This window comes from Oncorhynchus keta, unplaced genomic scaffold (genome assembly GCF_023373465.1).
Source record: "Oncorhynchus keta strain PuntledgeMale-10-30-2019 unplaced genomic scaffold, Oket_V2 Un_contig_3157_pilon_pilon, whole genome shotgun sequence".
NCBI classification, from domain to species: Eukaryota; Metazoa; Chordata; class Actinopteri; order Salmoniformes; family Salmonidae; genus Oncorhynchus; species Oncorhynchus keta.
Genome location: NW_026287106.1, coordinates 287,504 through 314,445, shown reverse-complemented (window position 1 = coordinate 314,445; position 26,942 = coordinate 287,504). Strand labels below are relative to the sequence as shown.

Here is a 26,942-nt window from a genome sequence, read left to right as displayed (position 1 = left end):
TATCCCCTGGTTGGAGGGGAGGGGGTGTTAACGTGACTGTCACAAGGTGTTTCTACAGTAGATATCAGATGTTATCCCCTGGTTGGAGGGGGAGGGGGGTGTTAACGTGACTGTCACAAGGTGTTTCTACAGTAGATATCAGATGTTATCACCTGGTTGGAGGGGGAGGGGGGTGTTAACGTGACTGTCACAAGGTGTTTCTACAGTAGATATCAGATGTTATCCCCTGGTTGGAGGGGGGGTGTTAACGTGACTGTCACAAGGTGTTTCTACAGTAGATATCAGATGTTATCACCTGGTTGGAGGGGGGGGGGTGTTAACGTGACTGTCACAAGGTGTTTCTACAGTAGATATCAGATGTTATCACCTGGTTGGAGGGGGAGGGGGGTGTTAACGTGACTGTCACAAGGTGTTTCTACAGTAGATATCAGATGTTATCCCTGGTTGGAGGGGGAGGGGGGTGTTAACGTGACTGTCACAAGGTGTTTCTACAGTAGATATCAGATGTTATCACCTGGTTGGAGGGGGAGGGGGTGTTAACGTGACTGTCACAAGGTGTTTCTACAGTAGATATCAGATGTTATCACCTGGTTGGAGGGGGGGGGGTGTTAACGTGACTGTCACAAGGTGTTTCTACAGTAGATATCAGATGTTATCCCCTGGTTGGAGGGGAGGGGGTGTTAACGTGACTGTCACAAGGTGTTTCTACAGTAGATATCAGATGTTATCCCCTGGTTGGAGGGGGAGGGGGGTGTTAACGTGACTGTCACAAGGTGTTTCTACAGTAGATATCAGATGTTATCACCTGGTTGGAGGGGTTAACGTCTGTCAGGGGTGTTAATGTGACTGTCACAAGGTGTTTCTACAGTAGATATCAGATGTTATCACCTGGTTGGAGGGGAGGGGGTGTTAACGTGACTGTCACAAGGTGTTTCTACAGTAGATATCAGATGTTATCCCCTGGTTGGAGGGGAGGGGGTGTTAACGTGACTGTCACAAGGTGTTTCTACAGTAGATATCAGATGTTATCCCCTGGTTGGAGGGGGAGGGGGGTGTTAACGTGACTGTCACAAGGTGTTTCTACAGTAGATATCAGATGTTATCCCCTGGTTGGAGGGGGGGGGGTGTTAACGTGACTGTCACAAGGTGTTTCTACAGTAGATATCAGATGTTATCCCCTGGTTGGAGGGGGAGGGGGGTGTTAACGTGACTGTCACAAGGTGTTTCTACAGTAGATATCAGATGTTATCCCCTGGTTGGAGGGGGAGGGGGGTGTTAATGTGACTGTCACAAGGTGTTTCTACAGTAGATATCAGATGTTATCACCTGGTTTATCTCTCCATTGGAAAACTAAACCTCAGAGTTTGAGTAGAAAGTGATATGCCCCAGTGACACACACACACACACACACACACACACACACACACACACACACACACACACACACACACACACACACACACACACACACACACACACACACACACACACACACACACGTGTGAACACAAATACACATATACACACATATATACACACACAAACCCTTCTTGCCTAATCTCATATTTGACTGCTGTAGGAGGTCATACTATATTGGACACATTTTCTACTGTACTATATTCTACTGTACTATATTCTACTGTACTATATTCTACTGTACTATATTCTACTGTACTATATTCTACTGTACTATATTCTACTGTACTATATTCTACTGTACTATATTCTACTGTACTATATTCTACTGTACTATATTCTACTGTACTATATTCTACTGTACTATACTGTCTACTGTACTATATTCTACTGTACTATATTCTACTGTACTATATTTTACTGTACTATATTCTACTGTACTATATTCTACTGTACTATATTCTACTGTACTATATTCTACTGTACTATATTCTACTGTACTATATTCTACTGTACTATATTCTACTGTACTATATTCTACTGTACTATATTCTACTGTACTATATTCTACTGTACTATATTCTACTGTACTATATTCTACTGTACTATATTCTACTGTACTATATTCTACTGTACTATACTGTACTATATTCTACTGTACTATATTCTACTGTACTATATTCTACTGTACTATACTGTACTATATTCTACTGTACTATATTCTACTGTACTATATTCTACTGTACTATATTTTACTGTACTATATTCTACTGTACTATATTCTACTGTACTATATTCTACTGTACTATATTCTACTGTACTATATTCTACTGTACTATATTTTACTGTACTATATTCTACTGTACTATATTCTACTGTACTATATTCTGCTGTACTATATTCTACTGTACTATATTCTACTGTACACTGTTTTGTTGTTCTGTTTTCACATTAACACATTTAGAATGGTCACATTACAGACTGCAGAGGGAGAAATACATTTTTCCTCTCTGGTTACTAAACTCCAATTCCATGTTGCTCCTTGGAAGAACATTCCTTGTCACAGTCTTGGCCTACGTCCCAAATGGCACCCCATTCCTGTATAGTACACTACATTTGACCAGGGCCCCTAGGCTGTCACTTGGGACTCTGACTGTGCTTTTACCGTCCAACGGTCACTCCAGGTTTTTCAACACTGCTACTTCTCGAGATACATTATTTCATTCCACTTTGAAACAAAATAGTTTTGACACAGTTCTATTTGACCTCATAAAATTTGTTGTCATATTTTTCATTTTTTTACATGGACTGAATGCTTAATCAGTTGCTGGAAGTGTTTCAACACACTTTCCTTTGGCCTCACCAACCCCCTTCGTTGATAAGACACGGAAGGTCAGTATGATCTGCCAACTGAAGTAGAACTCCTACACGCTGGCTGTGTCCCAAAAGGGCACCTTATTCCCTACATGACAGAGCCCTATGGGGTCCCAGTCAAAGGTAGTGCACTATATAGGTAATAGGGTACCATTTAGGACCGGCCCAACTTTATTTACTGATGTTCATGTTCATGGTGAGATCTGAAGCCAAAAGGAGTTCATTGTACAAATCAACTGAAACAGGGAGGAAACAGTCACGCCAGCTCGATAATAAGAACAGGAAAAGATTGCTTCATTTGTTTACCCTAAAAGGGAAAAGTAACCTGCAGACTGCTCTTTCTCCTATCACTTACAAGCTTTTTAATTTTCTCCCTTTATTAAAGCTGACGTGTCAACCTCTTGGCTTTCAGCAAAAGCTCTGACGAAGAGGAAGACACGTCAGCTTTAATAAAACAAGTGATACGAGGAAGAGCTAAGTGTGGGATGTCTTTACTTTAGGGTCGTCCCATTATTCCCACACTGCAACAGGAACTCAGGCGTGAGAGTGCGATCTACCCAACAGCTTAGTGGACTATTGTTACACTCAGAAATGTGTCGTGTTGAGAGACCATCTATTAATTATGTCTGTATCTGCCGTATCTATTTCCAGATTAACTAAGCGTGTATTTCTTTAGGACATTTGGTGTATTGTATTCTAAGAGTGTCTTGTGTATTCTGAGGACATTTTATGTGATTACATTTTTTATATTGTGGAGACATTTCTGTGTATTGTGCTGACATTTTTAGTATACTGTGGCAAATGTATGTATTCAGGAATTTGTTGAGATTTGGGTTATTGTGGAGACATTTCTGTGTATTGTGCTGACATTTTTAGTATACTGTGGCAATTGTATGTATTCAGGAATTTGTTGAGATTTGGGTTATTGTGGAGACATTTCTGTGTATTGTGCTGACATTTTAAGTATACTGTGGCAATTGTATGTATTCAGGAATTTGTTGAGATTTGGGTTATTGTGGAGACATTTTGGCATTTGTTGAGTAGTCTAAATAAAATCTACTTTGTCCTACAGCTGTGAAGACAGTGCTGGAAGTCCCCTTGGGAAGCAGGAGTTTGAGAGTCAGCTCCAAGGGACCTGATGTCATAGGTGAGTACTTCACTGTTCAAGGGGCTGTCCAACCTGCACACACACACACACACACACACACACAACCACACACACTTTCTCTTGGTCTCGCTTTCTAAACATCTGGGCTAACAAATGTTCTACTGGCAGCTGATCAGTGCTAGTGATTTATAGAGGAAGTCATCACGTTATGTCTAACTCTGCCCAGCACTGTGAGAATCACATACCACACTGACAACGAGCCACTCTGATATGTGTACACACACACACACACACACACACACACACACACACACACACACACACACACACACACACACACACACACACACACACACACACACACACACACACACACACACACGTCATGCTTTGCCATTCAAGAATGTTCAGAGATCCCAGAATGTTCCAATGAGGTTCACACTGTGTGGTGAGTGTTTGTGTGTGTGTGTGTGTATGTGCGTGTGTGCATGTGTGTATGTTTGTGTGTATGTGTGTATGTGTATGTGTATGTGTGTGTGTGTCTCTGATTCCACAGGAGACATGACTAACTCCAGCTGCCTCGTTGGTGGCCAACATCATAATACACCCCTACAACTCCACATGTTTAAGTGGATGTGTGTTTTGTCAGATGTTACAAAACAAGGGTTTGGAGTGACCTTCAAATTACTTTAACAGATCGTTTATCAACTATCAGGAGACTAGCGAGGCCGACATGGAGAAGGAAAAGAACAGTGACGTAAAAAAGCAGAACTGTCGAAAAAAAAAAGGAAAGGAGAGCAGAATAAAACCCAGTAAAGGAGAGCAGAGTGAAACCCAGTAAAGGAGAGCAGAGTAAAACCCAGTAAAGGAGAGCAGAGTGAAACCCAGTAAAGGAGAGCAGAGTGAAACCCAGTAAAGGAGAGCAGAGTAAAACCCAGTAAAGGAGAGCAGAGTGAAACCCAGTAAAGGAGAGCAGAGTGAAACCCAGTAAAGGAGAGCAGAGTGAAACCCAGTAAAGGAGAGCAGAGTAAAACCCAGTAAAGGAGAGCAGAGTAAAACCCAGTAAAGGAGAGCAGAGTAAAACCCAGTAAAGGAGAGCAGAGTGAAACCCAGTAAAGGAGAGCAGAGTAAAACCCAGTAAAGGAGAGCAGAGTAAAACCCAGTAAAGGAGAGCAGAGTGAAACCCAGTAAAGGAGAGCAGAGTGAAACCCAGTAAAGGAGAGCAGAGTGAAACCCAGTAAAGGAGAGCAGAGTAAAACCCAGTAAAGGAGAGCAGAGTGAAACCCAGTAAAGGAGAGCAGAGTAAAACCCAGTAAAGGAGAGCAGAGTAAAACCCAGTAAAGGAGAGCAGAGTAAACCCCAGTAAAGGAGAGCAGAGTGAAACCCAGTAAAGGAGAGCAGAGTGAAACCCAGTAAAGGAGAGCAGAGTAAAACCCAGTAAAGGAGAGCCCAGTAAAGTAAAACCCAGTAAAGGAGAGCAGAGTAAAACCCAGTAAAGGAGAGCAGAGTAAAACCCAGTAAAGGAGAGCAGAGTAAAAAACCCAGTAAAGGAGAGCAGAGTAAAACCCAGTAAAGGAGAGCAGAGTAAAACCCAGTAAAGGAGAGCAGAGTAAAACCCAGTAAAGGAGAGCAGAGTGAAACCCAGTAAAGGAGAGCAGAAACCCAGTAAAAGAGCCCAGTAAATGAGAGCAGAGTAAAACCCAGTAAAGGAGAGCAGAGTAAAACCCAGTAAAGGAGAGCAGAGTAAAACCCAGTAAAGTAGAAACCCAGTAAAGGAGAGCAGAGTGAAACCCAGTAAAGGAGAGCAGAGTAAAACCCAGTAAAGGAGAGCAGAAAAACCCAGTAAAGGAGAGCAGAGTAAAACCCAGTAAAGGAGAGCAGAGTAAAACCCAGTAAAGGAGAGCAGAGTAAAACCCAGTAAAGGAGAGCAGAGTAAAACCCAGTAAAGGAGAGCAGAGTGAAACCCAGTAAAGGAGAGCAGAGTAAAACCCAGTAAAGGAGAGCAGAGTAAAACCCAGTAAAGGAGAGCAGAGTAAAACCCAGTAAAACCCAGTAAAGGAGAAAGCAGAGTAAAAAAACCCAGTAAAGGAGAGCAGAGTAAAACCCAGTAAAGGAGAGCAGAGTAAAACCCAGTAAAGGAGAGCAGAGTAAAACCCAGTAAAGTAAAACCCAGTAAAGGAGAGCAGAGTAAAACCCAGTAAAGGAGAGCAGAGTAAAACCCAGTAAAGGAGAGCAGAGTAAAACCCAGTAAAGGAGAGCAGAGTAAAACCCAGTAAAGGAGAGCAGAGTAAAACCCAGTAAAGGAGAGCAGCCCAGTAAAAAGGAGAGAGCAGTAAAAACCCAGTAAAGGAGAGCAGAGTAAAACCCAGTAAAGGAGAGCAGAGTAAAACCCAGTAAAGGAGAGCAGAGTAAAACCCAGTAAAGGAGAGCAGAGTAAAACCCAGTAAAGGAGAGCAGAGCAGTAAAGGAGAGCAGAAACCCAGTAAAGGAGAGCAGAGTGAAACCCAGTAAAGGAGTAAGCAGAGTAAAGGAGAGCAGAGTAAAACCCAGTAAAGGAGAGCAGAGTAAAACCCAGTAAAGGAGAGCAGAGTAAAACCCAGTAAAGGAGAGCAGAGTAAAACCCAGTAAAGGAGAGCAGAGTAAAACCCAGTAAAGGAGAGCAGAGTAAAACCCAGTAAAGGAGAGCAGAGTAAAACCCAAAAGGAGAGCAGAGTAAAACCCAGTAAAGGAGAGCAGAGTAAAACCCAGTAAAGAGCAGAGTAAAACCCAGTAAAGGAGAGCAGAGTAAAACCCAGTAAAGGAGAGCAGAGTAAAACCCAGTAAAGGAGAGCAGAGTAAAACCCAGTAAAGGAGAGCAGAGTAAAACCCAGTAAAGGAGAGCAGAGTAAAACCCAGTAAAGGAGAGCAGAGTAAAACCCAGTAAAGGAGAGCAGAGTAAAACCCAGTAAAGGAGAGAGTAAACCCAGTAAAGGAGAGCAGAGTGAAACCCAGTAAAGGAGAGCAGAGTAAAACCCAGTAAAGGAGAGCAGAGTAAAAACCCAGTAAAGGAGAGCAGAGTAAAACCCAGTAAAGGAGAGCAGAGTGAAACCCAGTAAAGGAGAGCAGAATAAAACCCAGTAAAGGAGAGCAGAGTAAAACCCAGTAAAGGAGAGCAGAGTAAAACCCAGTAAAGGAGAAAACCCAGCAGAGTAAAAGTAAAACCCAGTAAAGGAGAGCAGAGTAAAACCCAGTAAAGGAGAGCAGAGTAAAACCCAGTAAAGGAGAGCAGAGTAAAACCCAGTAAAGGAGAGCAGAGTAAAACCCAGTAAAGGAGAGCAGAGTAAAACCCAGTAAAGGAGAGCAGAGTAAAACCCAGTAAAGGAGAGCAGAGTAAAACCCAGTAAAGGAGAGTAAAACCCAGTAAAGGAGAGCAGAGTAAAACCCAGTAAAGGAGAGCAGAGTAAAACCCAGTAAAGGAGAGCAGAGTGAAACCCAGTAAAGGAGAGCAGAGTAAAACCCAGTAAAGGAGAGCAGAGTAAAACCCAGTAAAGGAGAGCAGAGTAAAACCCAGTAAAGGAGAGCAGAGTAAAACCCAGTAAAGGAGAGCAGAGTAAACCCAGTAAAGGAGAGCAGAGTAAAACCCAGTAAAGGAGAGCAGAGTAAAACCCAGTAAAGGAGAGCAGAGTGAAACCCAGTAAAGGAGAGCAGAGAAAACCCAGTAAAGGAGAGCAGAGTAAAAGTAAAGGAGAGCCCAGTAAAGGAGAGCAGAGTAAAACCCAGTAAAGGAGAGCAGAATAAAACCCAGTAAAGGAGAGCAGAGTAAAACCCAGTAAAGGAGAGCAGAAGAGTAAAACCCAGTAAAGGAGAGCAGAGTGAAACCCAGTAAAGGAGAGCAGAGTAAAACCCAGTAAAGGAGAGCAGAAAGTAAAACCCAGTAAAGGAGAGCAGAGTAAAACCCAGTAAAGGAGAGCAGAGTAAAACCCAGTAAAGGAGAGCAGAGTAAAACCCAAAGTAAAGGAAAACCCAGAAAGCAGAGTAAAACCCAGTAAAGGAGAGCAGAGTAAAACCCAGTAAAGGAGAGCAGAGTAAAACCCAGTAAAGGAGAGCAGAGTAAAACCCAGTAAAGGAGAGCAGAGTAAAACCCAGTAAAGGAGAGCAGAGTAAAACCCAGTAAAGGAGAGCAGAGTAAAACCCAGTAAAGGAGAGCAGAGTGAAACCCAGTAAAGGAGAGCAGAATAAAACCCAGTAAAGGAGAGCAGAGTAAAACCCAGTAAAGAGAGAGTAAAACAGAGTAAAACCCAGTAAAGGAGAGCAGAGTAAAACCCAGTAAAGGAGAGCAGAGTAAAGAAACCCAGTAAAGGAGAGCAGAGTAAAACCCAGTAAAGGAGAGCAGAGTAAACCCAGTAAAGGAGAGCAGAGTAAAACCCAGTAAAGGAGAGCAGAGTGGAAACCCAGTAAAGGAGAGCAGAGTAAAACCCAGTAAAACCCAGTAAAGGAGAGCAGAGTAAAACCCAGTAAAGGAGAGCAGAGTAAAACCCAGTAAAGGAGAGCAGAGTAAAACCCAGTAAAGGAGAGCAGAGTGAAACCCAGTAAAGGAGAGCAGAGTGAAACCCAGTAAAGGAGAGCAGAGTAAAACCCAGTAAAGGAGAGCAGAGTGAAACCCAGTAAAGGAGAGCAGAGTAAAACCCAGTAAAGGAGAGCAGAGTAAAACCCAGTAAAGGAGAGCAGAGTAAAACCCAGTAAAGGAGAGCAGAGTAAAACCCAGTAAAGGAGAGCAGAGTAAAACCCAGTAAAGGAGAGCAGAATAAAACCCAGTAAAGGAGAGCAGAGTAAAACCCAGTAAAGGAGAGCAGAGTAAAACCCAGTAAAGGAGAGCAGAGTGAAACCCAGTAAAGGAGAGCAGAGTAAAACCCAGTAAAGGAGAGCAGAGTAAAACCCAGTAAAGGAGAGCAGAGTAAAACCCAGTAAAGGAGAGCAGAGTGAACCCAGTAAAGGAGAGCAGAGTGAAACCCAGTAAAGGAGAGCAGAGTGAAACCCAGTAAAGGAGAGCAGAGTAAAACCCAGTAAAGGAGAGCAGAGTAAAACCCAGTAAAGGAGAGCAGAGTAAAACCCAGTAAAGAGCAGAGTAAAAACCAGTAAAGGAGAGCAGAGTAAAACCCAGTAAAGGAGAGCAGAGTAAAACCCAGTAAAGGAGAGCAAGTAAAACCCAGTAAAGGAGAGCCCAGTAAGGAGAGCAGAATAAAACCCAGTAAAGGAGAGCAGAGTAAAACCCAGTAAAGGAGAGCAGAGTAAAACCCAGTAAAGGAGAGCAGAGTAAAACCCAGTAAAGGAGAGCAGAGTAAAACCCAGTAAAGGAGAGCAGAGTAAAACCCAGTAAAGGAGAGCAGAGTAAAACCCAGTAAAGGAGAGCAGAGTAAAACCCAGTAAAGGAGAGCAGAGTAAAACCCAGTAAAGGAGAGCAGAGTAAAACCCAGTAAAGGAGAGCAGAGTAAACCCAGTAAAGGAGAGCAGAGTAAAACCCAGTAAAGGAGAGCAGAGTAAAACCCAGTAAAGGAGAGCAGAGTAAAACCCAGTAAAGGAGAGCAGAGTGAAACCCAGTAAAGGAGAGCAGAGTAAAACCCAGTAAAGGAGAGCAGAGTGAAACCCAGTAAAGGAGAGCAGAATAAAAGCTGATTTGAGAAATGTAAAGCCTCTGGAACCCAGCTTCAAGTTCACAAACTCCACTGAAACTAAATACTGTTAGGAGCGGTTTGAGAGAAGTGGTATCATATTTTCACCTTGGGGCTTTTCTTAAAAGGCTATTTGGCTTACAAATGGCTTATTTTTGTGATATGGCAAAGGGCTACGTTGTGGTTAATTATTTCAAGTTGTGAAATTCCAAATGGTCATTTGTGATGTAGTGTATAATTGATGTTGAAAATACATGAAACATGCCTGAGCCTTTGCAGAAACATTTGTTGAACGTGAATTGAGAGTTTGTTGAAATGTTAGTGATTCCATTCATCTCTAATGTAAAACATTGTTTTGGGAAGACGTTTGAATCTTCCCCCTCATAAAAGATTTTGTGAGAAACACATATGTTAGAGAAAGACAAATAAAGAGAGAGAGAGGGGGATGACAAGAAGAACGGCCGATGCTGTGCTGTGGGACAGCTGAATATGATTATGTCTCTATGAGAAATGACTCTTATCAAATTCACTGTTTATTTTCTCACACCCACTCAGTCGTTTGGCCAATAGACATTCAAAGAGTCACACATTTATGACTGTCATTGGAGATGATGAAGTATCTATTGTTAGATCTTTTTAATATTAAACTGTTAGCATCGTGACCTTTATCTTAGCCCTGGTGTATTGGGTCCATATGCATAAAGCGTCTAAGAGTAGGAGTGCTGATCTAGGATCAGGTCCTCGTTGCCCATATACAGTGGGGCAAAAAAGTATTTAGTCAGCCACCAATTGTACAAGTTCTCCCACTTAAAAAGTTGAGAGAGGCCTGTAATTTTCATCATAGGTACACTTCAACTATGACAGACAAAATGAGAAAAAAAAATCTGAAAATCACATTGTAGGATTTTTAATGAATTTATTTGCAAACTATGGTGGAAAATAAGTATTTGGTCAATAACGTTTATCTCAATAGTTTGTTATATACCCTTTGTTGGCCATGACAGAGGTTAAACGTTTTCTGTTAGTCTTCACAAGGTTTTCACACACTGTTGCTAGTATTTTGGCCCATTCCTCCATGCAGATCTCCTCTAGAGCAGTGATGTTTTGGGTCTGTTTGCTGGGCAACACAGACTTTCAACTCCCTCCAAAGATTTTCTATGGGGTTGAGATCTGTCAACTGGCTACCAGAAACAACCTTGAAATGACCTGCACCAGGCTGGTGTTTGGGATCATTGTCTGCTGAAAGACCCAGCCACGTTTGAATCTTCAATGCCCTTGCAATGGAAGGAGGTTTTCAAGACCAAAATCTCCCTCGATCATGGCCCCATTCATTCTTTCCTTTATCAGTCCCTTTGGGAAAAACAGTAGGTATGAGTGTTCTTTGGATGCAACTCAGCATTCTTTGTCCTCCAAACACGCAGAGACCTTTTACCAAAAACAATATTTTGGTTTCATCTGACCATATGACATTCTCCCACTTCTTCCTGGATTATCCAAATGCTGTCCCCTAGCAAACTTCAGACGGGCCTGGACATGTACTGGATTAAGCAGGGGGACATGTCTGGCACTGCAGGCGTTGGGAGAATGTCCCCACTGTCAGATGATACCAAAATTAACTGATGGTAGGCTTTGTTACTTTGGTCCTAGGTCTCTGCAGGTCATTCACTAAGTCCCCCATACCTTCTGGGATTTTTGCTCAAAGTGGATAATTTTGACCCCACGGGGTGAAGAATGATCTTGGGGCCCCAGATCGAGGGAGATAATCAGTGGTCTTGTAAACCCTTCCATTTCAATAATTGCTCCCACAGTTGATTTCTTCAAACCAAGCTGATTACCTATTGCAAACAGTCTTCCCAGCCTGGTGCAGGTCTACAATTTTGTTTCTGGTGTCCTTTGACAGCTCTTTGGTCTTGGCCATAGTGGATCTTTGGAGTGTGACTGTTGAGGTTGTGGACAGGTATCCCATACTGATAACAAGTTCAAACAGGTGCCATTAATACAGGTAACAGTGGAGGAAACAGAGGATCCTCTTAAAAGAAGTTACAGGTCTGTGAGCGCCAGAAATCTTGCTTGTTTGTAGGTGACCAAATACTTATTTTCCACCATAATTTGCATAACAAACTATTGAAAAACCTACAATGTGATTTTCAGATTTTTTTTTCAAATCATTTTAAAAATCTGTCATAGTTGAAGTGTACCTATGATGAAAATGACAGGCCTCTCTCATCTTTTTAAGTGGGAGAACTTGCACAATTGTGGCTGACTAAATACTTTTTTTGCCCCACTGTAAATCTTATACATTGTGATCTAAATGGACAAACTAATCCCAGCACTCCTACTCCGATACACTTTATGAATATGGGCACTGTTCCATTCATGTATAGGTGGGAATCATGAGAGTGAGCGCATACACACACACACACACACACACACACACACACACACACACACACACACACACACACACACACACACACACACACACACACACACACACACACACACACACACACACACACACACACACACACACACACACACACACACACTGCAAACAGTGTTAACTCACCGAGCTGAAGGTTAGACGTTACTGCAGCAGCTTAACTACCGTCTGCTGTGTTCAGCTTTCAGACCAGGTTAAAACCACTCTCTGTGATCTACATCAACACCGTTATTAACTGTTCTTGGTGTGCGGTGTACTGCTGATGGACTTTATACATCCAGATTTACCTCATTATGTCTTTGTGTGTCTCTTTCTCTCTCTCCCTCGATCTCTCCCCCTCTCTCATTCTCATTCTCCCCCCCCCTCTCTCTCTCTCTCTCTCTCTCTCTCTCTCTCTCTCTCTCTCTCTCTCTCTCTCTCTCTCTCTCTCTCTCTCTCCTGCAGTAATCGAGACCCAGTCTCTGCAGGGTCATAGAGAGGAGCACAGTCTGGTCTCTCCCGGTTCCTACATCATCGGCAACACCACCGTGGACTACCAGAAAGGGACAGACAGACAGACGCTCAGGACACAAGGACCTCTGGGAGCCGATTACATCATCAAGGTGACACGAGGAAGAGGAGCTGATGGAAACGTCTATCTACATCATTCATGAGGGAAATGGATACCTACATCATCCAAGTCATTTCTCAATTTCTCTTCTGATTCTGAACGTCTTTTTTGTGTTCTTAGATGTTGTAATCTGAGTCAATATTGGTTTTGTAAATGATCATTCTTTTACATCCACTCATGTCAGAATACTGAACAGATTGATGACAATTTTGTAGAGAAAGCCCTTGCCAATACATACACATTGCATGTTAGTGAAGTATGCTGATTACACCCACAAAGTCAGCTTGCGTCCCAAATCCCACCATATTCCCTTTGTAGTGCACTACCTTTGACCTAGTGCACTTTTAAGTCGTGCACTTCAGGGGATTGGGTTCCATTTGGGACACTACCTAAGCTCTCTCCCATGTCATTGAGGTTATCAAAGCATTGCACAAACATGACACGACTCCCATTTCTGTGGCAATAAAACACTGCGTGCCATGGCTCTCCTAATCATCATCATCATCATCGTTAGCATTATCTTCATCATGATCATCATAGTCTGAAAATCAGGCCCTGTGTGTATTCCATAGCAGACACTAGTATGTAGGCCTAGGCTGCCTGCTAAATGGTGCCCTTTTCCCTTTCTAGTCCACAACTTTTAAAATGAGTGCACTATAAAGGTAAAAGGGTTCCGCTGTCTTTCACATGGAACCAATGACATAATATAGGATTTGGACCGGCGCCAACAGCCCGGCGACATAAATGAACTACACATTACCCACATCACAAATGTTTAGTTTAGAAAATAACTTCTACCTTCATCTGATGTCAGCAAATCCGTGTTTATTCAATGTGATTATTAATGTTGAAATAATTCATTTAAGTAAAGGGATACTAGAAGGAGTGTGGTCCAAATGCTTGATTGCGAGACGTTCTTCTGATAAATGTTCTGCATGAAAATGAGGATTGGGCTGGTTCATGTTGGCACCCGAGTCTGTTCAGACATTGAGTTTTACGACTTTTTACACTGAGTTCTATGGCCAGTGACTAAGTTTGAGTCTTAAATCTCAATAATCTTTCTAAACATGTCTAGATCTCTAGACATCTTTAGATATGGATGTGTGAGTGCGTGCACATGATTGTGTGAGTGTGCGTCTGTGTCTAACAGTGTGTGTGTTCTCACAAGGTGAAATATGCTGCTCCGAAGGACACGATGGTCCAGTTCCTGTTCTATCAACCAATCAGGTACCAGTGGAGAGAGACTGACTTCTTCCCCTGCTCTGTCACCTGTGGAGGAGGTGAGACTGACCCCAGATCAGCTCTTAAAGAGACTGTTGTTGCTAGCTAACAAGGCCGAGTCTTTTGGGGACCCAAAGCGATCAAAAACCTGTGTGGTGAAAACATTTTAGCATTTTAGCTGTCTTGGTGGTGGAGAGAAAAATGTGCAAATAATTTCAATTAAATGTCAAATGTTTTGCCATGGCGCTCAGGTAGTTATTGAAGTTTTAAAACACATTTCATGCAATTCTACTCATTACTACAAAGTTTAGTTAGCTTTTTAGACTTACTTACTAAGCAATGTAAAACATTTTATCTGACATGGGTTAATTGAGTGACTTGCATAACAAGTGGAAAACTTCTGATGCACTACCACATTTTGAAATGGAAACTTGTGTATTCTACTATTCTAACTCTCAATAGTAAATTGGGAACCAACTGAGTTCCTAGCAGCCGTGGGGCCCTAAGCGGCTGCTTATGTTGCTTATTGGCTGTGCCAGCACTGAAGATTTATGACTGAACCCAGATCAGCTCTTATAGAGACTGTTGAAGCCAGCTATTAGCTGAAGCATTATGACTGAACCCAGATCATTCTTATAGAGACTGTTCTTGTTGCCAGCAACAGCTTTGCCTGAACCCAGACCAGCTCTTATAGAGACTGTTGAAGCCTACTATTAGTTAAAGCTTTATGACTGAACCCATATCAGCTCTTATAGAGACTGTTCTTGTTGCCAGCAACAGCTTTGCCTGAACCCAGACCAGCTCTTATAGAGACTGTTGAAGCCTACTATTAGTTAAAGCTTTATGACTGAACCCAGATCAGCTCTTATAGAGACTGTTGAAGCCTACTATTAGTTAAAGCTTTATGACTGAACCCAGATCAGCTCTTATAGAGACTGTTGAAGCCTACTATTAGTTAAAGCTTTATGACTGAACCCATATCAGCTCTTATAGAGACTGTTGAAGCCTACTATTAGTTAAAGCTTTATGACTGAACCCAGATCAGCTCTTATAGAGACTGTTGAAGCCTACTATTAGTTAAAGCTTAATGACTTAACCCATATCAGCTCTTATAGGTGGCAAAGCTGGAGAGACGTTGATGAGGCTTGAGATATGATTGAGCAAAACGTTAGCCCAGCATTAACCAAACGTTTATCCAATGTTTTCCATTTCATACATTCAATTTATATTTTGGTTACATTTGGTTGCTGTATTATGAGGCAATGCATCCGATTGTGAAGGACCCAACATGTCTGTGTTTTAGTGCTTTCGTTTCATGTTTCTTCCCAAAACAGACATTGAGACAAACATTTGAAGGGCCCAAAATGAACCCATTGCCCACCAAATGTTAGTCCAATGTTTGCTTTCGATCCTATTCATTGCTGACCTTGATTGTTTCTGCCTATTTCCAGGTTACCAGCTGAACTCAGCAGAGTGCACAGACATCAGGTCCAGTCAGGTGTTACCAGAGCACCACTGTAACAGCTACCCTGAGAACACCAAACCCACGCCCAAACTCAAGGAGTGCAACATGGACCTCTGTCCTGAGAGGCATGTACATGTACCAATCACATTGGTTGCCCTATGGGCCCTGGTCAAAAGCAGGCCCTGGTCAAAAGCAGTGCACCATGTAGAATTGGGAGCCATTTGGGACATACCCTATTCTGTTTCCAGTCGTGGTTGTGCATGTGAAGACTGTATAGGAAACATGGTTCCTCTGAATGGTCATGGTGACATGGCGTTGTCTTCCTCTTTCTCTTCTCTAGTGATGGCTTCATAGAGGTGATGCCTTATGACCACTTTCAGCCTCTGCCACGGTGAGTGACCATCATAGTCTATCACAGAGCTTGTACCCTGTAGTACCCTGTACAGGACACTAGTCTATCACATGGCCTGTACTACTGTAGTACCCTGGACAGGACACTAGTCTATCACAGAGCCTGTACCCTGTAGTACCCTGGACAGGACACTAGTCTATCACAGGGCCTGTACTACTGAAGTACCCTGGACAGGACACTAGTCTATCACAGAGCCTGTACCCTGTAGTACCCTGGACAGGACACTAGTCTATCACAGAGGCTGTACTATTGTAGTACCCTGGACAGGACACTAGTCTATCACAGAGCCTGTACTACTGAAGTACCCTGGACAGGACACTAGTCTATCACAGAGCCTGTACCCTGTAGTACCCTGGACAGTACACTAGTCTATCACAGGGCCTGTACTACTGTAGTACCCTGGACAGGACACTAGTCTATCACAGAGCCTGTACCCTGTAGTACCCTGGACAGGACACTCGTCTATCACAGGGCCTGTACTACTGAAGTACCCTGGGCAGGACACTAGTCTATCACAGAGCCTGTACCCTGTAGTACCCTGGACAGGACACTAGTCTATCACAGAGGCTGTACTATTGTAGTACCCTGGACAAGACACTAGTCTATCACAGAGCCTGTACTACTGTTGTCCCCTGGACAGGACACTAATCTATCACAGGGCCTGTACTACTGTAGTACCCTGGACAGGACACTAGTCTATCACAGAGCCTGTACTACTGTTGTCCCCTGGACAGGACACTAATCTATCACAGGGCCTGTACTACTGTAGTACCCTGGACAGGACACTAGTCTATCACAGAGGCTGTACTATTGTAGTACCCTGGACAGGACACTAGTCTATCACAGGGCCTGTACTACTGTAGTACCCTGGACAGGACACTAGTCTATCACAGAGCCTATACTACTGTAGTACCCTGGACAGGACACTAGTCTATCACAGAGCTTATACTACTGTAGTACCCTGGACAGGACACTAGTCTATCACAGAGCCTATACTACTGTAGTACCCTGGACAGGACACTAGTTTATCACAGGGCCTGTACTATTGTAGTACCCTGGACAGGACACCAGTCTATCACAGAGCCTGTACTACTGTAGTACACCCCCTGGACAGGACAGTAGTCTATCACAGGGCCTGTACTATTGTAGTACACCCCCTGGACAGGACACTCGTTTATCACAGAGCCTGTAATACTGTAGTACTATGACATTATTATTACTGTCAGTAACAGAGAGGACATGTCAAACATCTTCTGAGCATATATATTCTTCCTACAAACATGTTATAGCTCTGTGTTAGCTTCTCCTATGCTATGCTATGTCATATTAAATCAAATGTTTTTATATAGCCCTTCTTACATCAGCTGATATCTCAAAGTGCTGTACAGAAACCCAGCCTAAAACCCCAAACAGCAAGCAATGAAGGTGTAGAAGCACAGTGGCTAGGAAAACCTCCCTAGAATGGCCAAAACATAGGAAGAAACCAGGCTATGAGGGGTGGCCAGTCCTCTTCCGGCTGTGCCGGGTGGAGATTATAACAGAACATGACCAAGATGTTCAAATGTTCCTAAATTACCATCATGGTCAAATAATAATCACAGTAGTTGTCGAGGGTGCAACAAGTCAGCACCTCAGGAGTAAATGTCAGTTGGCTTTTCATAGCCGATCATTGAGAGTATCTCTACCGCTCCTGCTGTCTCTAGAGAGTTGAAAACAGCACGTCTGGGACAGGTAGCATGCCCAGTGAACAGGTCAGGGTTCCATAGCCGCAGGCAGAACAGTTGAAACTGGAGCAGCAGCACGCCCAGGTGGACTGAGGACAGCAAGTAGTCATCATGCCAGGTAGTCCTGAGGCATGGTCCTAGGACTCAGGTCCTCCGGGAGAGAGAAAGAAAGAAAGAAAGAAAGAAAGAAAGAAAGAAAGAAAGAAAGAAAGAAAGAAAGAGAGAATTATAGAAAGCATACTTAAATTCACACAGGACACTGGATAAGACAGGAGAAATATTCCAGATATAACAGACTGGCCCTAGCCCCCCGACACATAAACTACTGCAGAATACTGGAGGCTGAGACAGGAGGGGTCAGGAGACACTGTGGCCCCATCCGATGATACCCCCGGACAGGGCCAAACAGGCAGGATATAACCCCACCCACTTTGCCAAAGCACAGCCCCCACACCACTAGAGGGATATCTTCAACCACCAACTTACCATCCTGAGACAAGGCCGAGTATAGCCCACAAAGATCTCCGCCACGGCACACCAAAAGGGGGGGGGGCGCCAACCCAGAGACGAAGACCACGTCAGTGACTCAACCTACTCAAGTGACGCACCCCTCCTAGGGACGGCATGGAAGAGCACCAGTAAGCCAGTGACTCAGCCCCTGTAATAGGGTTTGAGGCAGAGAATCCCAGTGGAAAGAGGGGAACCGGCCAGGCAGAGACAGCAAGGACGGTTCGTTGCTCCAGAGCCTTTCTGTTCACCTTCACACTCCTGGGCCAGACTACACTCAATCATATGACCTACTGAAGAGATGAGTCTTCAGTAAAGACTTAAAGGTTGAGACCGAGTCTGCGTCTCTCACATAAAAATGGAGCTCTATAGGACAAAGCCCTGCCTCCAGCTGTTTGCTTAGCAATTCTAGGGACAATTAGGAGGCCTGCGTCTTGTGACCGTAACGTATGTGTAGGTATGTACGGCAGGACCAAATCGGAAAGATAGGTAGGAGTAAGCCCATGTAATGCTTTGTAGGTTAGCAGTAAATCCTTGAAATCAGCCCTTGCCTTAACAGGAAGCCAGTGTGGGGAAGCTAGCACTGGAGTAATATGATCACATGTTTTGGTTCTAGTCAGGATTCTAGCAGCCGACAGATAAGATCTAAACCAGGCCAGAACTTGTCCGTGTAGACCAATTTGGGTTTCCAATCTCTCCAAAAGAATGTGGTGATCGATGGTATCAAAAGCAGCACTAAGGTCTAGGAGCACGAGGACAGATGCAGAGCCTCGGTCTGACGCCATTAAAAGGTAATTTACCACCTTCACAAGTGCAGTCTCAGTGCTATGATGTGGTCTAAAACCAGACTGAAGCATTTCGTATACATTGTTTGTCTTCGGGAAGGCAGTGAGTTGCTGCGAAACAGCTTTTTCTAAAAATTTTGAGAGGAATGGAAGATTCGATATTGGCCGATAGTTTTTAATATTTTCTGGGTCAAGGTTTGGCTTTTTCAAGAGGCTTTATTACTGGCACTTTTAGTGAGTTTGGTACACATCTGGTGGATAGAGAGCCGTTTATTATGTTCAACATAGGAGGGCCAAGCACAGGAAGCAGCTCTTTCAGTAGTTTAGTTGGAATAGGGTCCAGGGTCCAGTATGCAATATCTCTGTCACTGTTTAAAGCATCATAAAGAGTTCTACGCATCTTATTGCTGTTTTTCCCCAGGTGGGAGCAGGGTCCCTGGACGGAGTGTTCAGTGTCGTGTGGGGAGAGCGGCGGGCTGCAGGAGCGCAGCGTGGTGTGTGTTGAGGACGACGCCCATGGACAGATCACTCAGGTGGAGGAGTGGAAGTGCACACACTCCCCTCGGCCAATCACGCAGCAGAGCTGCAACAGCTTCACCTGCCCACAGTGGGTTGCCATGGAGTGGTCTCAGGTGAGCTACCAAGTGAAAACATCTAATCAAGGTTTCTATTGATCGCATTCACAGTTTACCAGGTGTTATAGTGGGTGCAGTGAAATGCTTATGTTACTAGCTTCTAACAATGCAGTCAAATGTCAAACAATTCAAATGTTTAAAAAAAAGAATAATAATAAAGTACGGCGGGATGAATCTGATTACCCAAATAGCACTGCAGCAGAATAATGATAAAGTACGGTGGGATGAATCTGATTACCCAAATAGCACTGCAGCAGAATAATGATAAAGTACGGTGGGATGAATCTGATGACCCAAATAGCACTGCAGCAGAATAATGATAAAGTACGGTGGGATGAATCTGATGACCCAAATAGCACTGCAGCAGAATAATGATAAAGTACGGTGGGATGAATCTGATTACCCAAATAGCACTGCAGCAGAATAATGATAAAGTACGGTGGGATGAATCTGATGACCCAAATAGCACTGCAGCAGAATAATGATAAAGTATGGCGGGATGAATCTGATTACCCAAATAGCACTGCAGCAGAATAATGATAAAGTACGGCGGGATGAATCTGATTACCCAAATAGCACTGCAGCAGAATAATGATAAAGTACGGTGGGATGAATCTGATTACCCAAATAGCACTGCAGCAGAATAATGATAAAGTACGGCGGGATGAATCTGATTACCCAAATAGCACTGCAGCAGAATAATGATAAAGTACGGCGGGATGAATCTGATGACCCAAATAGCACTGCAGCAGAATAATGATAAAGTACGGTGGGATGAATCTGATTACCCAAATAGCACTGCAGCAGAATAATGATAAAGTACGGTGGGATGAATCTGATTACCCAAATAGCACTGCAGCAGAATAATGATAAAGTACGGTGGGATGAATCTGATTACCCAAATAGCACTGCAGCAGAATAATGATAAAGTACGGCGGGATGAATCTGATTACCCAAATAGCACTGCAGCAGAATAATGATAAAGTACGGTGGGATGAATCTGATTACCCAAATAGCACTGCAGCAGAATAATGATAAAGTACGGCTGATTACCCAAATAGATGAAGAATAATGATAAAGTACTGATTACCCAAATAGCACTGCAGCAGAATAATGATAAAGTACGGGATGAATCTGGGATGAATCTGATTACCCAAATAGCACTGCAGCAGAATAATGATAAAGTACGGCGGGATGAATCTGATTACCCAAATAGCACTGCAGCAGAATAATGATAAAGTATGGCGGGATGAATCTGATTACCCAAATAGCACTGCAGCAGAATAATGATAAAGTACGGTGGGATGAATCTGATGACCCAAATAGCACTGCAGCAGAATAATGATAAAGTCTTGGGATGAATGATCTTCCCAAATAGCACTTCAGCAGAATAATGACAAAACACTGTATGAATTGTCCTGGCAGGCAGAATAATGATAGCTGGGATGAATCACCTCCCTCTGAAGAGCCTGATTACTGCACTGGCAGAATAATGATAAAGAGCAGTGCCTTCACCTCCCTCTGAAGAAACACTGCAGTAATGAGTGGATGGATTACCCAAATAGCACTGCAGCTGCCTTCACCTCCCTCTGAAGAGCCTTGAATCTGTTGAGTGCGGAATAATGATAGCTGCCTTCACCTCCCTCTGAAGAGCCTTGTGGTTGAGTGCGGAGCAGCTGCCTTCACCTCCCTCTGAAGAGCCTTGCGGTTGAGTGCGGAGCAGCTGCACCTTCTGACCTCCCTCTGAAGAGCCTTGCGGTTGAGTGCGGAGCAGCTGCCTTCACCTCCCTCTGAAGAGCCTTGCGGTTGAGTGCGGAGCAGCTGCCTTCACCTCCCTCTGAAGAGCCTTGTGGTTGACCTCCCTCTGAAGAGCCTTGCGGTTGAGTGCGGAGCAGCTGCCTTCACCTCCCTCTGAAGAGCCTTGCGGTTGAGTGCGGAGCAGCTGCCTTCACCTCCCTCTGAAGAGCCTTGCGGTTGAGTGCGGAGCAGCTGCCTTCACCTCCCTCTGAAGAGCCTTGCGGTTGAGTGCGGAGCAGCTGCCTTCACCTCCCTCTGAAGAGCCTTGCGGTTGAGTGCGGAGCAGCTGCCTTCACCTCCCTCTGAAGAGCCTTGCGGTTGAGTGCGGAGCAGCTGCCTTCACCTCCCTCTGAAGAGCCTTGCGGTTGAGTGCGGAGCAGCTGCCTTCACCTCCCTCTGAAGAGCCATGCGGTTGAGTGTGGAGCAGTTGCCTTCACCTCCCTCTGAAGAGCCATGCGGTTGAGTGCGGAGCAGTTGCCTTCACCTCCCTCTGAAGAGCCATGCGGTTGAGTGCGGAGCAGTTGCCTTCACCTCCCTCTGAAGAGCCATGCGGTTGAGTGCAGAGCAGTTGCCTTCACCTCCCTCTGAAGAGCCTTGCGGTTGAGTGCGGAGCAGTTGCCGTATCAGGTGGCGATGCAGCCCGACAGAATGCGCTCAATGGTGCATCTGAAGATGATTGCGAGGGTCTTACACGGAACCTAAACCGGCTTACACGGAACCCAAATAGCGCCATCGTGCGCTATTGTGCATACTTTTATTTTGTCCCCCTACACCAAACGCCATCACGACACGCAGGTTAAAATATCAAAACAACTCTGAACCAATGACATTAATTTGGGGACAGGTCGAAAAGCATTAAACATGTATGGCAATTTAGCTAGTTAGCTTGCACTTGCTAGCTAATTTGTCCTATTTAGCTAGCTTGCTGTATCTAGCTAATTTGTCCTGGGATATATACATTGAGTTGTTATTTTACCTGAAATGCACAAGGTCCTCTACTCTGACAATTAATCCACATATAGAACGGCCAACCGAATCGTTTCTAGTCATCTCTCCTCCTTCCAGGCTTTTTCATCTTTGAACTTATATGGTGATGGCATCTACACTTTCATAGTATTACCACGACAACCGGCAAACCAGTTCGTCTTTCAATCACTCACATGGGTATAACCAATGAGGAGATGGCACGTGGGTACCTGCTTCTATAAACCAATGAGGAGATGGGAGAGGCAGAACTTGAAAGGAGTTCTATTTTAGCCCTTGGCATCGCAGACGCTCGTTGACACGTTCGAGCAGTGTGGGTGCAATAATTGAATAACATGGATTTCTACATGTATTTTGCGACACTCACGCACGTGACGTGTCCGGTCTGGTCAGCATGTTAGGGGCCACGTCACATTTATTCAGCCGCCTGAGTTTGTAGAGGCGCCTTCTTCATCATGATGTCGGTGTGGCAAGACCATTTCAGGTCCTCAGTGATGTGCACACAGAAGAACTTGAAGACACTGCCTCTGTTAATTGGCTACAAGCCTCTGTAAACTGGCTATGAAGCCTATATGAACTAGCTATGAAGCCTATATGAACTGGCTATGAAGCCTATATGAACTGGCTATGAAGCCTATATGAACTGGCTGTATGTAGTAAGAACAGGAGCTTATGTGCATATAACATATACAATTTATAGAAAGTCAGTATTACGTTTATATAAACTGGTGGTTCGTTATAGTGTGTGCTATTGTAACTGTGTGTGTGTGTGTGTGTGTGTGTGTGTGTGTGTGTGTTTTGCAGTGCACAGTGACGTGTGGCCGTGGGTTGCGGTACAGAGTGGTCCTGTGTATCGACCACAGGGGACAGCACACTGGTGGCTGTAACACATCCCTCAAACCACATATCAAAGAAGACTGCCTGGTACCTGTCGCATGCCACAAACCCAGAGGTACGGTATCCACTGTGTCTGTGTTTATGTGTGTCCCTGTCTACATACAGCTAATACTTTCAGCATCCCCTGTCTACATACAGCTAATACTGTCAGCATCCCCTGTCTACATACAGCTAATACTGTCAGCATCCCCTGTCTACATACAGCTAATACTGTCAGCATCCCCTGTCTACATACAGCTAATACTGTCAGCATCCCCTGTCTACATACAGCTAATACTGTCAGCATCCCCTGTCTACATACAGCTAATACTGTCAGCATCCCCTGTCTACATACAACTAATACTGTCAGCATCCCCTGTCTACATACAGCTAATACTGTCAGCATCCCCTGTCTACATACAGCTAATACTGTCAGCCTCCCCCTGTCAACATACAGCTAATACTGTCAGCATCCCCTGTCTACATACAACTAATACTGTCAGCCTCCCCCTGTCAACATACAGCTAATACTGTCAGCATCCCCTGTCTACATACAGCTAATACTGTCAGCCTCCCCCTGTCAACATACAGCTAATACTGTCAGCCTCCCCCTGTCAACATACAGCTAATACTGTCAGCATCCCCTGTCTACATACAACTAATACTGTCAGCCTCCCCCTGTCAATATACAGCTAATACTGTCAGCCTCCCCCTGTCAACATACAGCTAATACTGTCAGCCTCCCCCTGTCAACATACAGCTAATACTGTCAGCATCCCCTGTCTACATACAGCTAATACTGTCAGCATCCCCTGTCTACATACAGCTAATACTGTCAGCATCCCCTGTCTACATACAGCTAATACTGTCAGCATCCCCTGTCTACATACAGCTAATACTGTCAGCATCCCCTGTCTACATACAGCTAATACTGTCAGCATCCCCTGTCAACATACAGCTAATACTGTCAGCATCCCCTGTCTACATACAGCTAATACTGTCAGCATCCCCTGTCAACATACAGCTAATACTGTCAGCATCCCCTGTCTACATACAGCTAATACTGTCAACCTCCCTGTCAACATACAGCTAATACTGTCAGCATCCCCTGTCTACATACAGCTAATACTGTCAGCATCCCCTGTCTACATACAGCTAATACTGTCAGCCTCCCCTGTCAACATACAGCTAATACTGTCAGCATCCCCTGTCTACATACAGCTAATACTTTCAGCATCCCCTGTCTACATACAGCTAATACTGTCAGCATCCCCTGTCTACATACAGCTAATACTGTCAGCATCCCCTGTCTACATACAGCTAATACTGTCAACATCCCCTGTCTACATACAGCTAATACTGTCAACATCCCCTGTCAACATACAGCTAATACTGTCAGCATCCCCTGTCTACATACAGCTAATACTGTCAGCATCCCCTGTCTACATACAGCTAATACTTTCAGCATCCCCTGTCTACATACAGCTAATACTGTCAGCCTCCCCTGTCTACATACAGCTAATACTGTCAGCATCCCCTGTCTACATACAGCTAATACTGTCAGCATCCCCTGTCTACATACAGCTAATACTGTCAGCATCCCCTGTCTACATACAGCTAATACTGTCAGCATCCCCTGTCTACATACAGCTAATACTGTCAGCATCCCCTGTCTACATACAGCTAATACTGTCAGCATCCCCTGTCTACATACAACTAATACTGTCAGCCTCCCCTGTCTACATACAGCTAGTACTGTCAGCCTCCCCTGTCTGCATACAGCTAATACTGTCAGCCTCCCCCGTCAATATACAGCAAATACTGTCAGCCTCCCCTGTCGACATACAACTAGTACTGTCAGCCTCCCCTGTCGACATACAACTAGCACTGCCAGCCTCCCCTGTCTACATACAGCTAGTACTGTCAGCCTCCCCCGTCAATATACAGCTAATACTGTCAGCCTCCCCTGTCAATATACAGCTAATACTGTCAGCCTCCCCTATCTACATACAGCTTATACTGTCAGCCTCCCCTGTCTACATACAGCTAGTACTGTCAGCCTCCCCCTGTCTACATACAGCTAGTACTGACAGCCTCCCCTGTCAACATACAGCTAGTATTGACAGCCTCCCCATGTCAACATACAGCTAATACTGTCAGCCTCCCCTGTCTACATACAACTAGTACTGTCAGCTTCCCCCTGTCAACATACAGGTAGTACTGACAGCCTCCCCTGTCAATATACAGCATATACTGTCAGCCTCCCCTGTCAATATACAGCTTATACTGTCAGCCTCCCCCGTCTACATACAGTCAGGAGTAAAACTCAATCTGACAAGCAAATATTTACGCAGCAGACAATTAACTAAGTCATAGGGCTTCATTATCACAGCTAGATATGGCTGAGGGACTGGAGACTAAAGACCACTGGGGTGTGTATATGTGTTTGTGTGGGGCGGGTGTATCAGAAAGTCTGTGTGTGGAGTGTGTATGTGTGTGTGCAGAGTGATGTGGGTTTGGCTCTAGAACTCCAGGCTTCAGTAATGTTGGCAAAGACTCAAAACTGGCATCGTGGTAGACATCTGGAGTAAATGGAGGGTGAAAATATGAGCTACTTGAGAGGGAAATATTTGCTTTTTAAAAGTCTCCCATTGAAATAGTAAGGATGATCATTTGGTTGAGAGGAGGATGTATTGTAAATCAACCGCCCCTCTCTTCTGATTTAGTAGTATGGAGATTGGTTTGGTCATTTTCATGCTGGGGTCAGTCAGGGTCAGTCAGGGCCTTGCACACCCATGCACACAGTCTATCTTACACACACACACACACACACACACACACACACACACACACACACACACACACACACACACACACACACACACACACACACACACACACACACACACACACACACACACACACACACACAAAATCACACACAACAACCTAACAACACACAACCCCAACACTGTAACCCAACACCTAACACAACAAACCCTAACTAACTGCATACACAACACACACAACAACACACACACACACACACACACACACACACACACACACACACACACACAACAAACCCTAACGCAACATTTGTTTTACTGTCCTTGTAACCCTAACCCAAACCCTAACTAATTCCCATTCAAAATCCTATTTTCCCTAACCCTAACTAACTGTAACCCTTTAACCTAACCCTAACCTTAACCCAACCCCTAACTAACTGTAACCCTAAACCTAACCCTAACCTTAACCCAAACCCTAACTAACTGTAACCCTTTAACCTAACCCTAACCCAAACCCTAACTAACCGTAACCCTTTAACCTAACCCTAACCTTAACCCTAACTAACTGTAACCCTAAACCTAACCCTAACCTTAACCCAAACCCTAACTAACTTTAACCCTTTAACCCTAACCCTAACCTTAACCCTAACTAACTGTAACCCTAAACCTAACCCTAAACTTAACCCAAACCCTAACTAACTGTAACCCTTTAACCTAACCCTAACCTTAACCCAAACCCTAACTAACCGTAACCCTTTAACCTAACCCTAACCTTAACCCAAACCCTAACTAACCGTAACCCTTTAACCTAACCCTAACCTTAACCCTAACTAACTGTAACCCTATCCCTAACCTTAAACCAAACCCTAACTAACTGTAACCCTTTAACCTAACCCTAACCTTAACCCAAACCCTAACTAACTGTAACCCTAAACCTAACCCTAACCTTAACCCAAACCCTAACTAACTGTAACCTTTAAACCTAACCCTAACCTTAACCCTAACTAACTGTAACCCTAAACCTAACCCTAACCTTAACCCAAACCCAAACCCAAACTAACTGTAACCCTAAACCTAACCCTAACCCAAACCCTAACTAACTGTAACCCTAAACCTAATTCCTAAGCCTAAAATAGCATTTTTCCTTG

The 26,942-nt window shown here is 44.1% G+C and overlaps 1 protein-coding gene across 2 annotated transcripts in view; it reads left to right on the top strand.

Annotated features, from left to right (window-relative positions):
- Nucleotides 1-26,942, top strand: part of adamtsl3 (ADAMTS-like 3) — a 156,895-nt gene that overhangs the window by 58,704 nt on the left and 71,249 nt on the right. For both annotated transcript variants that reach the window (XM_052507791.1, XM_052507792.1), the window contains exons 5-11: nt 3,863-3,937; nt 12,434-12,591; nt 13,768-13,879; nt 15,272-15,410; nt 15,626-15,676; nt 19,135-19,345; nt 22,934-23,081. In XM_052507791.1, coding sequence (XP_052363751.1) covers nt 3,863-3,937; nt 12,434-12,591; nt 13,768-13,879; nt 15,272-15,410; nt 15,626-15,676; nt 19,135-19,345; nt 22,934-23,081 — 894 coding nt within the window. The remainder of the gene's footprint in view (nt 1-3,862; nt 3,938-12,433; nt 12,592-13,767; nt 13,880-15,271; nt 15,411-15,625; nt 15,677-19,134; nt 19,346-22,933; nt 23,082-26,942) is intronic.